The 16,415-nt window shown below is 38.5% G+C and overlaps 1 protein-coding gene across 2 annotated transcripts in view; it reads right to left on the reverse strand.

Annotated features, from left to right (window-relative positions):
• TRIO (trio Rho guanine nucleotide exchange factor) overlaps positions 1–16,415 on the reverse strand; it is a 244,284-nt gene that overhangs the window by 63,882 nt on the left and 163,987 nt on the right. For both annotated transcript variants that reach the window (XM_030965172.1, XM_030965182.1), the window contains exons 31-34: positions 14,694–14,795; positions 12,459–12,601; positions 11,761–11,860; positions 3,444–3,687 (exon numbers count right to left, since the gene is read on the reverse strand). In XM_030965172.1, the coding sequence (XP_030821032.1) occupies positions 3,444–3,687; positions 11,761–11,860; positions 12,459–12,601; positions 14,694–14,795 (589 nt within the window). The remainder of the gene's footprint in view (positions 1–3,443; positions 3,688–11,760; positions 11,861–12,458; positions 12,602–14,693; positions 14,796–16,415) is intronic.

Genomic DNA, 16,415 nt, shown 5'->3' on the forward strand with positions numbered 1-16,415 from the left:
TTACCTTTCATGGCTGACAGATAATGTGTAGACAGACAAGGAATGACCAAGATCAACTGTTAGAACTAGGCTTCACTGAACATGTTTGCTTCTTGAATAATCATGCATGTTTTCCTACTTTGGATAATAATTTGAGATTATTTAAGGTATTCAGTATCACCCAACATTTCTGTACTCAGGGATGAAATGTGGTTTGACACACCATAAGAACCAGCTGTCAATTACAAGAAGTTTGCCATTTCAAAACTCTGAAGCTCATTTCACCTTTCATATGCTGCAGCTTTCCTTTTTTCTTTTTTTTTCCCTGTTTTGTTGCCAAGTGGTGCTACTGATAAACACTGTTTAGAAGATCAAAACCGTAGACTTCACAGATACTGAAAGGAGTACAAAACTCTTCAGCATGCCATCTGTATAAGCTAAGCACTCTACACCCAAGTAGCCAACCCCACCACTTCTGATGGTGATCACCTCCTCCTTTCCCCTGCAATACATGAACCCTCTCTTTCCCTCAGCTCTCCAAAGAGCTTGTCATGTCAGACATGCAAAAATTCCAGACTCACCATCCACGAACTGTACAGAATTACTCAGGCTTGATGCTCACACTGTGAGCCTCACACAGGACATGTATTTTCAGACCAAAAAAATCCTAATTTGTTGAATCTCTCAAAAACTCTGAAGGTTTACTGAATTATCGTCAAAAAAGGAAAAGAAAATCTCTACTGTAAAGACTGAAGGTACTAAATAAAGTACTAGAAATCTAGGGAGGACATGAAAAATTATCTAGCCAAGAACATGGACTAACTTAAAATTATGTAAGTCACTCACTTGTTCTTTGTTAGAGGATTAGTAGTGTTTTTTAGGAATTCATACCTCAATCAATACCCACAATGAACAATTCTGAGAAGATCATCTAATTGTTTTTCCATTCTTCTGATTAGCATATTCCCTGATGCTTTATTTAATCAAATGCAGCACTTAAGAATGAATAATTGGTTTGTGGGATTGTCTGAGGTACTTTTCACTATGGGGGGAAAAATAAAATCAAAGCACTCCACTGGTTTTGCTTAATTTTTATAATCCTTCAGTGAAATGAAGACTATCAATCTCTTTCAAGTAATAGAAATATGAAGTAGGGACCAAAGTGAAACAAATCCAGTGGTTTCAAGCGCCTTGTCTACCCTTTTTTCCCCCCCTCCAAACTACTTAACGTTATGTAACAGCTTGCATGTTCAAGGCAGTTCACACTCCCTTCAGTCACACGCAGGGGAAACTTTACAAATGAAACATCCATCTCCTAAAGCCTGACACCCAGAATGTGGGAATAAACAATTAGCAGCTGCTTCTTATCAGTTGGGATTAGGATGGCATACCACAACATCCTGCAGGAAGCCTGTGGCAGGGAGAGAAGGCACTTCTGAGGCTGCATTCAACCCTGCAAATTATGCTCATTCTAGCAATGGCTTTCTCTTCTTCTTCAGCGTCCGTGATTAATATAATTAATTAATGCTCTTTACTTCAAAGCACCATGTTAAACAAAGTAAAGTATCCTTGAAATGCTCTGCCCCATTTTCCCTAAACAAACTCTGAAGAAAAAAAAGGAATACAGGTCATGTCCACTGATTTGATTAAAGAAGTTACTTTTGTAACTTCTCAAACACAAAACCAGCTCTGTCTACCCCTTGGGATTCTGACAGGCTCAAGGTATTTCATATTATGTACACATATATACCGATAGTCCAGTACAATCTGCCTCTCTTAATAAAATTCTCTGCATTCAAAGGTGAAGTCCCTAAACTCCAAAGGAAATTGGATTTATCAGTTCTTGTGTTGTTAAAAAAAATCCAGATTTCACCCCCTAGTCCAAGAAGAAAAAAGTTTTAGTGTTACTCAACTCTATTTTCCAATTTTATCATCAGAACATCTGCAAGCTTTCCCTATCCAAATTATTGTAGGACACAAAATGACAAAAGACTACTACAACTATACAGCTCAATCCTTCAAACTCCCCCCCCCCAGCCCCTAATCACCCTGCATTCAGGAAGTTCCTGCTGTGCCTGCCCCTAGTGTAAGAAACACAGACTCCCCTGTTTTAGTCAAGCATATTTATACAGTGTCTTAAAAAAATGGGGGAAAAAATGTAATAGCTGGAATTGACTGAATAATTCAAAAAATTGTGGTTACATTTATGAAAAACTTTCCAAAACCAAGAATTTTGTGTTTTGGAAGACAAGTTTTCCCCAACATCACTTGTCTGCTAAGCTTATTACCTGCAATAAGAAACTCTTTGAAATGCATCTTTTCCCGTAGCATGTGATGAAATGCCTTCTAATGAACTATTTTTTGGTTTTTTCCCCTCCTCTCTTTTTGTAAGTTCACTTTTTTTTTTTTCTGTTCACAGCCTGCAAACTCAAGTAGCTGCAAATGAGGCAAGCAAGCATTTTCTCTAATAATAACCTACTTTTTGAGCCTGGATAGTTTACAGAGGCAAAAGATTAGAGCAGACTAAAACCCTAAAACCTTTCAAAAAGCATCAGATTTTTCTTGCACCCTTCAGGGGAATATTCTTTCATGCATCTGAAAAAAAACCAAAGTAAGATTTCAGAGATGCTCGGGGAAAAAGTGTGCCAGTGCTACTCTGAAAAGAACAATTCGTGTGCCAATTCATATGGAGGAGTGTATTTACCTTTTCCATTGCTGAACCTTCATGACTTCTTACTGCAGAGTTTCTCAGGAAACATTGATAATCCCTGCCAGAGATTTTCTTCCCTCCCCACTTTCAGCATTTCTCAGGTACAGATTTTCCTATCACCGCAGCTTGATCTAATATGATATATAACTCTTCACCAAGATATAATTTGCTTAAACCTCTTCCCTATCTTCAGCCACATTTTCCCTTAATGCTGTGAACTGCCAACTGCTTATTCTTGGAAAAGACAGAGCGGTTGCTGAAAACGAGGCGGTGCAGAGCACCAAAGCTGCCATTTGCACAGCACTGTCCATGACCCAAACCCCACGCTGTAGCCATGATATTTTCTGAAAAATCCTTTCCTTCAGATTTTTTCTCCTGAGAAGCTGAGAGGCCTCAGGAACAAAATGTAAACAATGGTTATCTGCTGCTGTGGAATGCAACAGGTGGATCTGTGATTGGTCTCATGTGGTTGTTTCTAATTAATGGCCAATCACAGTCAGCTGGCCCAGACTCTCTATCTGAGACACAAGCTTTTGTTATCATTCTTTCTTTTTCTATTCTTAGCTAGCCTTCTGATGAAATCCTTTCTTCTATTCTTTTAATATAGTTTTAATATAATATATATCATGAAATAATAAATCAAGCCTTCTGAAACATGGAGTCAGATCCTCATCTCTTCCCTCATCCTTGGACCCCTGTGAACACCGTCACACCATGCTGCTGATGTCTAGGTTTTGTGCCCATCATTCCTTACCTTTGTGGTTAAAAATGCCCTCCATCTCCATGCTGCTGCGAGAGTGGGCGATGCAGAGGGAGCCACAGGGGACCAGGCCTTCCGCAGCTGGGGAGCGATCCGTGGTTCGCACCAGGCACCAGTCGGGCTTGTCATGGGGCCTCTCCAGGACCTCCACGGTCTGCCCACGGCGGATGGTCAGCTCGTTGCTGTTGCAGGCAGTGAAGTCATGGATCACCACTGTCAGCTCGCACCCACCAGACAACTGCCAGGGGAGAGAACAAGGAGAAGCCAGATGAGCGCACGTTATCAAACCATCCGTCACGCACCAGTACCTATTTAGGACTCCTGGCAGGATTTGTATTTTGGATGAGATAGCAGGCTTCTGGGACTTTCCACATCAAGAAGAGAGCGTTTCAAAATCAGGCAGTTCCGGCATTTTAGAACAGATTTCTAGCTCTGCTTGTCTCTGTCTATTGTTCAAAGCACACTGGTTGTGACAGTGCTGGGCGGAGGATTTAAGCAGCTTTTCTTGCTAGACTGCTCCATATCCCAAAAGCTGAAGTAGCAGTCGCTTCTGAATATATTTTATGGGTGATAATTAGCAAAAAAAAAGGTCAGATATTGCTAAATACAGTCACCCATGAGCTTTGTTATCTTTCAAATTCAAGAGAGAAAGAGGTAGTTTTTTCAAATGAGCTTACTGCCTTATTCCCAGCTTTCTCAGTTTACATACACACGTCACAAAATCATCCAGGACACATCATACAGAATTGTAAAAGTCAGCGTAAAGTTCTTCACAAAACATTCCTAAATACTTTAAAGTTTAATAGAAAATTCACACAGGCTTACAACTTCCACATTTTTCTTTGTTTCCCCAAATAAAACTGCACAAACTTGAATTAAAATCATGCAAGCTTGGGGTTTTCTTCCCCCTCTTCAAAACACTTCATTAGAATAACTTTGCCTAAGCTTTAGTTTCCTCTCTTTGATTGTTTCATCTGCTTTGATGTGAAATGAAAATTATTATCAGAACTTTGCAAAGTTCCCAAGATTGCTCAGCGCCAAAGTACCCATCCAACTTAAGCAAGCAGTCCTAAAATTCCTTCTTCTTTACGCCAACAGCATTCCAGGCTACTTCAGTTTTCCATGTGTGAGCATTTCTATAGCTCTGGCTGCTTCAGTGCAACATTCATACCAGATCTCAGCTGGTATTCAACTTCTGTGAATTTGGTAATTTCGAACCAAGTCAGTAAACCCCTTCAGCTCAGTGACGTAACCTTGCAATGCTCTACACTGACAAAGGAGGACCAATACCCTGTGAGAGTCCCAGCTGCATCACATCTAGAAGCAAGTGCCACACCAACACACTGAACAGACCCTGCCACGTTGCTTTTGACTGTTTCATTGCTGCCAGCTACATCCCATGAGCTTCAGAAATAGGAGATAAGAGACTGCATTGTTTCTTATTTATTAGTTTTTGTTACAAGCCTGGAATGAAAACACTACTGGACAAACTTTTCTAGGAAAATGCTATTTGTTATCAAGCAAGAATTTTAGAGCAAACGACAAAAGCAGCAAAGTCCCAGTAAGAATCAAAGGACAATTCCAACCTTCTCTTCCTCAAGTCTGCAACAAATGACAGAACATAACTCCGAGCAGATGGGCTGCAGTAACTCCAGAGCTTTCCCATGGTATCTGCCTGCTAATCTCACTGGCTAGCATTGCTTGTGTGCACTTACAGAGGAGCAGAAGTTTTCTTGAGGGAATGCTGGGGCCAAGAAGGGCAGAAAACCCTCATACATCTAGTGGTTAAGGAAGATAAATCAGGTTGTACCTGTTTAGATACAGGCTAAAAATTGCTTCTACCCTATCTCTTCGGACAGCCCCAATACACAAATTACAGAGGGGGTACACTTTCAAACATGTAACCTCCTCCCTCATTAAAATGTTTCCTGTTCCCTTACACTCCCCTTTTCAGTCCATGCAAAGCTATGCAAAGGGGAAAAAGTAAAGAGCTTTCCCTTGTTTTCTGGTATTGATTTATGTTACAGTCTTTGTCAGAAAGGCTCAGAAACAATTGAAACCATCTGTATGCCTGATGGGGACTAACAGAAAAGCTGATGAAGTATGACTTCACAAGGTGCACAGGGCAGACCAAATTTTTCTCAGGAGTCCATATCCCATCCAGTGAAAGCACATTAACAAGCTGACACTTTCCAGAAACTTCATCTCATCCTTGTATTTCCTCCTAAATACCTACAGGAGCATATCTTTGGTGCTCTGTTTGCTTTCCTGACCCTTGACTTCCTACAAATAGAGATTAAGGTGTATTTTTTTGTGACTGGTGCAACGGCCACATGTTTTTGTAATACAGTTGTTCTTTCTTCTCTTTCCTCTAATAAAACAAAAAAAGTAGGATCTCAGATTTTATGTTTTCTAAGTATTTTATATGATCTTAAGCTAAAGGAAGAAGCAAATGAAGGTTGTCAGTGGTCATGTCAGATGGCTAAAGTACACGAAATTCCTAGTTTTTCAGATAATGTCATAATCAGATACCCTAGCTGGCCAGTATTCCACTGAAATTCAATACTCATTCACACTTCAGTATAGTATGTAAGACACTTCTTGCTCAGAGTTGTTAGGTCCACACCATCCTCAAACATGCACTTATGCTGTTACATGCAACTTAATGCAGAACTTTTCCACTACTGCTAAGACATGAAGAACAATGATTTCAATCAGTGATGTACCCAGCATACACACAGCACTTTGGAGAGTTGAGCAAAAAAAGGCATTTACCAATTTTCCCTTCCTTTGGGCTAACTTCCCTTCTTTCTGCCTACGACAGTAGTGGTTAGGAAACAGTTCTTTCCTCTTTGTTTCATTGCTCAGTTTCTCTCCATAGCACACTTTGTGAAAGCAGTTTCATCTTTCACACTGATTAAATGCAGTTGGACAGCAGGGAGTGTCTGTGATTAAGAGCATTGCTCAACAGCTGTTGTTGGACAGCTTTGGCAAGGCTCTCCAGGCTAGCTGCAGGGAAGAGTGAGAGGCACAGCAGAAACTGGGAGACTGACTTGCACTGAAGGGAAAAGAGTTGCAAACCATCAAAATCCAAATTTAGGCTGAACAAAGGCTTTATATACTTTATCCATCCGTCTCAAGAAACCTTTTATGTAAACTGAATTAATCATGCATGATAAAAATAAATGATGCTATGTCTGAAACATGGAACAGAGACAGAGATGAGATGAGACACAAAAGCCAGACAGAAACAGAACTGCAGATTACAAAAAGGCACAAGGTTTAATTAAACAGCTGATCATGGGACATAGTGCCTCGCAGTTGCTGAAATTAATGTTAACCATGTATGTTCACCTCTCTGGGGCCTTTCAGTCACTGTCGCTGGTAGAGAGAAAGAAAAAACCAAACGACACAAACATGTGAGCACTGACTGAGTACATTCTTAGCATAGGTTTGCTGAAGCCAGGGACACCGCACTAAGTCCATCCGCCACCCCTACCTGCAAGCACCATGACTGACCAGATATTGAAGAGCCTTTACATCAGGCCATACAACATGCTCTCAGGACTGCAAATGAAATTTAATTTTCCATTAAGAAGAAAGGAAAGCAAAGAGAAGCTAACAAGCTTTCTCAATTATTTCAAGCAAAAAAATCTTTAATCCCTATTTAAAATGGAAACAAGTGCACTTTGGCAGAAAATAAACAGGACAGCACAAAAGTTCTGCCTCAAATAAAGAGCAATTTGCTTTGACCAGGTAGCTGTCCAGACTTGGTTTCCGACTCTGAAAAGAGGTGTGTGCTCAGAGCCATGTCTGCTTTTTTTATTGACTTTTTTTTCTACTGATTGAAGCCTTTTCTCTTCCAGAGACTCAGCTGGCAGAACTAAATACTTGGTCGTCTCCTGCTGCTTCAGTCCTTTTTCTGTCTTTCAAAGAACTACACACAAGCTTAAAGAAGCATGAAAATGAAATACAACTTCACATAGGCAGTAATACAAAGTGTCACCAGCTGGGCACAAAAGACAGTATCTTAAAAATAAGATATAGCTCTACCAACCACCCACAGCAGCTAGCATGATTCCTACTATTTAGCATAGCAATCTATGACAGTTCTTCTTCTGAAAGCCTCTCATGTTCTCAGATATTAATTTGGATTATTTCATGTTTCTACCAGATCACTGAATAAAAGCATGAAAAAAACCTATCAGACCTCCACTGTTTCCTCAGCCTCCCTATTTAATTTCCTATGCACTGGATCAAGTTCAAAAGACAATGTTAAAAATGAGATGAGGCTGATGAAAGGCCAAATGAATGGTCCAAGAATCTCTTTTATCCATTAGCCACCTAAAATGCTGGCTACACATCTACAGAATGTGAATGGAAGGAATGCTGTGAAAGGTGAAGGGCAAAATATTTACTGAGAAGGGTACAATGAGTGAGCACTCACGCAGAAAACTGAGATGCTTTGATGGACTAGAAATCCCTCTCTCAAAAACTCTGTATTTCATTCTGGATTCTATTATTCTTCCAAGGCTTCAGGATGGGTCAGTGCTATGCTAAATATTGTAAATATTTAGCATGTCTTGCAATATGAAGATTCACCCCATGATAATAAAAAAAAAAGGCCAGAAAGGGATCTTAAATTACCTAGTTCACTTCATTCCCTTCCTCTAGAGCATGATTGACCACATCTGTGTGAATCCTTAACATTTATCCAAACTGTTCTCACAGAACTCCAGTTATGGAGATTCCCCAGCCTTAACAATTACTCTGCTCTAGGTTTTCACATTTTCATCCCATAAAAAATATTATTGCAATCTTTTTTAAAAATAAGTCCTTCAATTAAAACACAGGTAAAAGACCATTTAGTAACTCTGTGCAGTAGCCTTTTTGCCTGGTTGAAGATCTAAAGTTCTTCCTCCTGCCGTTTTTTTTCGCTTTGGACTTGTTAGCCCCCATTTTTTTCCTTGCCCTGTAAGTTAGGTTTAGTAGACTTCTAATCAACCTTTTTCTTCTTTCCCTCAGAATTCTTCCAATGGACCATTGATTTTCCAAAATTCTGTACTCAAATCTGTAACTCAATTGTTACAGTATCTAATGTAAGCCTTATGAGTTCTGAGTAACATATGAGGACTTAGTGTCCTCAATATCCCATTTCTACAAGCCAATTTATTGTTGCTTTCCTTGCCCTCCCAGATGCATCACACAGCTAAATAATAAACATCTTGTGAGCCTCTGTAGCTTCTCAATCATCCTCTCAAAACCTGTTTCAAATTCTCACTGTTAATTCTCATTAGTTAACTATTTCTACCTATTCATATAAGCTCAAATGTGTTCCTATTAAATTGCACAGAGTTTTGCCAGTTAATTTTTCCCATTGCCAAGATTATTCTTAATTCTAATTCTGCCTTCCAACACTGTTTTCAGATGACATGAGGCTGGGAAGCATGTCAATGTCAGCTTTATAAACATATGGTCTATTGCATCATCCCAGTCATTACTGAAAAGCACCATTGCAACAGTGGAGCCAACAATCAAAAATTAAAATTCTAGCCTAAAAAGCAAGGGTGGAGAAGAAAAATGCTAATCATGAAGTTATTCTCTGTTGTTATGGCAATTACAATTATGTCAGAAAACAGGATGCAAGGAAAGAAGTTCATCTGGACAATATTCAACCACTTTTTATCATGGTTAAGGATTTTCAGCTCTTTCAAAGTATATCTCTGAGGAGGTGAGAAAGAATATTGACGTTTGGATAAAGGACTTCATTCTTAATATACTCCCTGTATAACAGTTTAGCACTTCTAATCAAAACATTTATTTTAAAAGAATGAACTGTCTGAACATATAATTGGAGGAAGTAAAGAATGGTTTTACTTGGCTGCTGATTAATATAACATGTTTGATATTTTTTGTCTTTTCTCAACCTCAATAACGGATACATATGAACAGAAAACTGTTCAGCAAGAGCTTAATAAGCAATATAGCACTAAACACTTCTACTACTTGATTATTACTGGTTTCAATTGCTTGATATTTTTAATGTTTCTTGGTTTGGAATCCCATCTCAGTTAGCTACCTGCTCCAAATTTGACCAAGGAGTTCCACTGCTTCCTCTGGCTAACCACATCAACAGCACTTTAAATCTGTACAACTGTTTTACTCCATTTCTGTAAGACATACCCACACACTTCAAGCTTCTAGGCCGAGAGGGCAGAGTCAATTTTAAACCCCAAGTGGACTGCAGCTAATGAATTTTCAACATCCAACGTGAGAGATTACCTCAGACTTGGCAATGGTGTTAAGACACCCTGCAAATTTTACTGGCCACTTTGTTGTTACTGTTCCTTAATAATTTTTATTTTGTATTTTTAAACAGATTAAAGATTTTCTCAATGTAATTAGCAAACCAAAGCATACAATAGAAACATCAAACAAAGCTACACTGCTAATCCACACACTTTTTAGAAGTGCACAATAGTAAATTCCTTCCTTGGACATACAACACACAGCACTTCTAGGTGTAAGTAACTTCTAGGGAGTCATCAGCTTGTTTTTCTTGGAAAAGTCTAACAAAAATTTTATGCACAAATGTAAGATCTCAAAAATACTTTAAATACAACACTACAGTCACTAATCACACCTAAAACGTGTCAGGAAAATACTGAAAAGTGTTCTCCATTTCTCCTTCCTTCCATTCCTCCTCTTAACTTTTAACTCCTGTTGAACAGGTTGTTGGTAAGACTCCGCCTCATGTCAGACTGGAAAACAATCCTGAGGGCATTCTCCTTGGCCACCTTTCTCAGCAATTCTCTCACTATGCATGAAGTATTCCTGTCAGGAGCATCAGGAGACAACAGTGCTACCCACCCTAGAGAACATCACAAGCAGAAGGGCGTTTGCTCTGCACGGCAGGGATGGACTGCATCACCTCCAACCTGCGTGAAAACAGCCCGGTGTCTCGGCCAACAACCAGGGAAATCACAGATAACATGTCTTGCTCTGAGCATCACAGGTTACCTAAACTCTTCTCTTAAGAACTGTTTGCTAGCATACAAAACTCAATGTTTTTAAACCTCTAAATAGTTAAGTAAGAATGCTAAGAATAAGACAGCAAAATAAAAGTCATCAAAAGACAACTTCTTCCTCTAACCAACTGTTCTTCTCACAGGTATCTTTAGAAGAAGTCACTACCAAAACTACAGTCCAATCTCAGTACAAATGCACAAAGTCAAAACACAGGCTGTTCTTGACAAATACAAGAGCAACCTAAGCACTTAATATTTCCCTCCTCCCGTCTGCTTGTCTACATGGAAAAATCAAACTACAGAGTTTGAGCAACATGTGAAAATAGAGAAAACTCACTGAGTTTAGGTGATGATGGAAATGGTGTAAATATTATTCTGAGAATCTATTCATTTAGCTACCCTGAAGAATACTGGTTATTTATCTGCATATTTTGAATGGCTCATCAGAACAATTTTACCCAAGGAGGTAACTGACTAGAAATCCCTAGCCAAACTTTAAAGTAGTTTGATAGGCATTGTCAGTGTTTTAATTCACTCATCTGTTTGATAAACTTTTATTATCCATCTCTACCTCCATCCAGGGTCCTAACACTTCTCACTTGCCAAAAAATCTTGTTTCAATTCCAAGTAACACACACATTTTGGAAACTTTTTTATTCTTTTGACACTTATCTTTCTTCCACCCAGGGGAAACTCTGGCTGTGTATCCTTATGGTACAACTCAGCCAGAATCTACAGGTAGACATGAAGGAAAGGAAACACCAGCACTAGTATGAAATGACAGTTTGTGTTACTTCTGGACAATTCCATCAGCTTTCATGCAGAAAGTGAAAACCTACTCCCTAACCCATAAACACTGGAGAGTACTTTTCTTTTACAACAGTAAATCTGTGGTGATCACCAGCCTCAAGCCAACATGAAAAGCAGATGGTATGCTTTCAGGAATGCTGAGATTAACATCAAGAAAAATTCTGTGCATTGCTATCAAATTTTATGGAAAATAAAACTTTCATTTTAAAATGGGTCAAATCTTTGAGCAAACTGCAGAACACAGGGGACCAAAATGGTTTCAAATTGTAACAAATAATCTCTTCATGACCTATAATATTTAAACAATCACTCCTGGTATCAAGGTATTTTCTCTATTGCAGACAGCTATTTTTAAGAGACTGAGTATTTCCATGCCTCTTCTCTGAAGGTACTAAGGACTAATCTTGGGTACTAATTCACACCAAGGGACAAATCATCTGCTCTCAGCACAGAGCAATGTCCAGGAAACTTACCTTATCACTGTCTAGCGTGTTCTGGGAGGTTCGCGAGGCAATTGAAATAGTATCAGGCTGGCTGCTGCCATCTCCCTGACTGTCCAGGTCCTCGCCATCTCTGCAAAGAATTCAGGTCTCATTACAAGAGTGGTACTGTGCTTGTCACATGCTAGTTAAGGAAGTGAGACACTCCCAGTGTGGCAAAAGACACCAAATTCACTGATGCCAAGAACCAAATACTCAGTACTTAATACTCTGTTCTCTGCTGCAAGAGAAGAGATTCATTGGCAAGGTATACATCATGTGGAATTAAGGCAACAACCAGTGAGCCAGAAATATGGCAACAAACTTGCCCAGTCACTTAGCCAAAGGTAGCAAGGAGGACAATGGGTGACACATTTCAAGCTTCATAAAAGAAAAACCAAGGACCTGAGTAACACATGCAGAATGTACAGCTAAAATGTACAGCTATCCTGTACCACAGTTCCAAATCCCTTCTGTAATGGCTCATTTACACAAGCCAAGGACTGCTCAGAGCAGAAATCTCAACAAATTCAGCACTGCAGGAAACTGTAAATTAATGATAAGATAAAGGTGGACAAAATTACTCTTGCTTTTGTGTCCAATTCGCTTAAAAGCATTCAAAATTCAACAATATAGAGGAAAGAGCACTGTTGTATACTTAGAGATCTCTGATTATTTGAAATACTTCTTACCTTCTTCCTTTCTGTTTTGTTGTTGGTGCAGTTTTGGGAATGTGGATGGGCTCTTTCAATGCTCCTTTCAGATGAATAGTCCTTTCTTGTATCACTTCCCGGATGTGTTTGATCCAGTCCTGTTTATTCTCTATACTGGATGCCTTTGATATGCAAAAGAAACAAAACCCCCACAAAGGACCATTATGGCTGAGTAGATCCACACATACAGTCAGCTAATAAACACAAAGAGGAATGCATAAGGAATGACTTTGTAAAAAATTTCTGAAAAATCTGAACAGAAAAAAGGAAATTCTAGCTGTCTTACTTTGAATCCCCAACACTACTTTATAACTCTCAACATTATTAATATTGGTAATTTAAAAAACATTTTAACCTTAATTCAGAGTTTACTTTTTAACTTGATGACTAAAGCCCTGTATGCATCTCATGAGAATGAGATGAATTCCAGTAATAACACCTTGAATACTGATACTTTAAAGTCATCCTACATTTTAGGTCAATTCTAACTTGAAAGAATAATAACCTACTATTACTGGCAAAAGAAGTTAACTTTTACTGCAACACATTTCATGTATTACTCTTCCCACTTTTTGATACATATCTTGAGGCAGAAAGCTAATTTAGGGATTGTATTCTAATTACTGCCTGCAACATATCTATTATTTTAAATACTCCAGAAATTACTTGATATCCTGCCTAACTTGTAATCTGATTGCTTAGCCCAATTTAACCCTGCACCTGAAATGCTACTAAATATAAATATTATTTCATATTTAAAGAAATTATTATATATAGTTTCCTTAATTATATACTACTTCTCTTAATTGCTGTCTCCTGAAATAAATGACTTTAAATATATTATAAATATTTAATATATTATAAATATATAATAACCAGGAATTCTAAAGGGATGAAGAAAATTGTAGGAACAGATGGACAGGCAGGAAAAAGAATTTTGCTTTCTTTTACAAACAAAAACATTTAGGAAAAGAAGCTAAACATGACCTTTTAAAAAAATAATTTATTTAGTTTTTTGTGGAATTTACTTCTAATATGAATGAGGTAAGGAAGTGCTTGTTTCTAGCCTTCAAAACCGAACAAACAAACAAAGTCCACAAAATTGTGGAAGAGCTTGATGTATCATAAAAGTTTTCAAAATATCCTATGCACTAAGTAAAGCACAGAACAGAAACACCAGTGATCTTATGTAGAGAACCCTTAATTAAAACCTTTTATTCTGCTCTGCCCTGGGAGGATTATTTCAGGCTGCAAAGCATTGTCTGTGAAATTACGGGAACATTAAAAACTGAAAGAAAATCTAGAATGCATTAATGTTACACTTAATTTCCTTGCATTCCTTCACTGCTGCCAGAAAGCTAATGTAAGCTTTTGTTAGCCTGTAATTCACAAGGAAGAGTGTGACATGTGAATTGGAGAGGCCATTTTTAAGTGACATTATTGAGTATTCTCTATGAATATATGTGAAATCACAAACAAGTTTAATAGTAGGTGCATTAATCTATAAATGGGAATATGAATTTTGTTTCAGCTCAACAGAGCTCCTCAAAACATGCCAGATTACCCATTAGCTGCTTATGGTATTACAAAACAGGTTCTTCAGTTGAGAAGGAGTCCCAGGTTACATACCATAATCACAGAAAACAGATTTAGCTATTCTTCTAGCTAGGCAAACAGCACTGCTGACACCTGTAACTTGCCTAGACACAAAATTTATAGGAATTACATGCACTTTCATCCAAAGGCAAGTAGCTTCAGAAAAACTTGTAGCCCACAGAAAGACATAAAAATCTTTTGCAGTGTTTGTTTTCTGCATAAAAATATGGGTCATGAAAAACAGCATTGCCAACAAGCAGCGATGACTTGAGCGTGGAAGGTAACACTGATGCCATCATTTCTTAGGGACACCAGCTCCCTGTCAGCCAATTGCTGAAGTCTTCAAGCTTATGGAAGTCCATGGGATCAAACCTCTCCTCACTATGATTTGTGAAAGCAGGTTTGTCTAATCCTTCAGTAGGCTGCAAAGATTCCCCTCTGCTCTCAGGCCACATGAGTTAGATATATATACACCACCACCTCTGCAAACCCAAAGAAAATTGTTTGTCAGCAGCTGTCCCTCTCAAAGCAGGAAATCACTCCTTGCTTTCCCAACAAATAACAACAACAACAACTACAAGATTTGCTATAGACTAAAAGCACATCTGCTAAAACTACCTTGAGAACAATTTTGTTGTCTGAAGTTGGTGTCCTTCCAACCCACAGAGCAAACTTGCAGGGGTCTCCTTCTACATGTTCTGTGACACCCAGTTCAGAAGTCTGGAATTTAGAAAAAATTGTTAGGACCACACAGCATTTTTTCTCAGACGCCAACAAAGGCATGCTAATGATCTACAAAATTGAGCAGCGCTATTTAAAGAGATTTTCAGAAGCTTAAGGCTAACTCATATGCTAGAGAGAATCCTTTATTCTGGTGGCAGTGTGAGGTCTCTTCAAAAAAGTAAGAACTGCAAGCTTAACAGTCTTTTCTATGAAGTGACAATAAACAGTAACACTTACAATCCCTAAAACGAATTACTGATTTTAGTTTTTCGACTTGACAGGAAAAGCCTTATAATTCTAAAGATGATGCTTGTCAAAAAAAAAAGTTCTGGCTTCTCTCCCTGTTAATTTCTATTGGAGAACACTCACTATTTACTGATTTTTATGCTCTCTCTCAGATAAGATATGCTTAAGAATTCTCTTGCTATCTTCCAAAATCCTGGATTCTTTTCTGTCAAATGAGCCTTTCCTAGTGTTTCCTTCCCTCTGAAACAGATGAAATAATTCAGAAATGCAGTTTCCCTGGAGAATTTTGTGAGACAACTACATGAACAATCAGTCTTTGGGAATGTTCTAATGTCAGACCTTAATAGCTAATTATCATCCAAAATGTTTTCACTTTCTCACTGGAACATCTCACTCATATGAATTGGCTTCCACTTTAAACAATTCATAAAGGCTCTATTCCAAAAAAATTACAAACTAAGAAATAGAGCTCAAACTAAAAGAACCCTCACTCTCCAACAGCTGCTAAGTATTCTCACATGATTAGAAGCTGTATTTTTCCGCTCATACACATTCATCATTAGCACATACACACCTCAACACATGAGATGCTGGATACCAAATACTTGAGTAAAACTACTTTTTTTCTTGTCTCACTTCGATGCTAACTTGACTTATTTTTTGGTGTTGGTGGCAGAAAGCTTTTTAGTTATTTTTTTCTTCTAAAATAATCCCATCCCAACATCTACCCTTCCACACACAACTGTCTTTGCCCAATAGGCAGTTGAGCAACACAGCCCTCTGCAAAGCATGCTAAGTCTGCATGAGGCTCTCCAGGACAGGCTCATTGTGGGTTACTGGATGCATGGAAACCACACTGAGGTGAGGAAGCTCCCAAACAGCCACTTACTGGTGACTGGGAGAGTGTTTGCCTTTTTTCCCACAGCCCTCCTTAGGCATTTGCTCCTGGACACTTTACCTCTTGCCAAAGGAGTTCATTAACACATTCTACCTACACATAACTGTATATACATCTATATCTCTATATCTCTATATCATGCCATTGAGTATCCTGTGCTGGAGAAACCCTGATGTCATCATGCCCAAAGCAAAGAGAAGGACCTCATTTTTGTAAAGCCACCTTTACACAGGATAGCATACAGAAAGGATCTTTAGCTCAAATCAACATGCATCCTTTCAACACATGCCTTTTCTAAAGATCAAACTATAAGAGCTGCTATAATAGTAAGATGCTCTACAGGATATTTTGCCAGATAGAATATGACAACAAAAACAATCCTTATATTTTAAAAAATTAGGTACAATGAGAGTCTTCAAGATTTCCATCAGCTTCTCTAAGACCTAAGGCTACTATTAAATTCCTGTTGGAGG

The sequence above is a fragment of the Camarhynchus parvulus genome, chromosome 2, assembly GCF_901933205.1.
Source record: "Camarhynchus parvulus chromosome 2, STF_HiC, whole genome shotgun sequence".
In the NCBI taxonomy this organism is placed as follows: domain Eukaryota; kingdom Metazoa; phylum Chordata; class Aves; order Passeriformes; family Thraupidae; genus Camarhynchus; species Camarhynchus parvulus.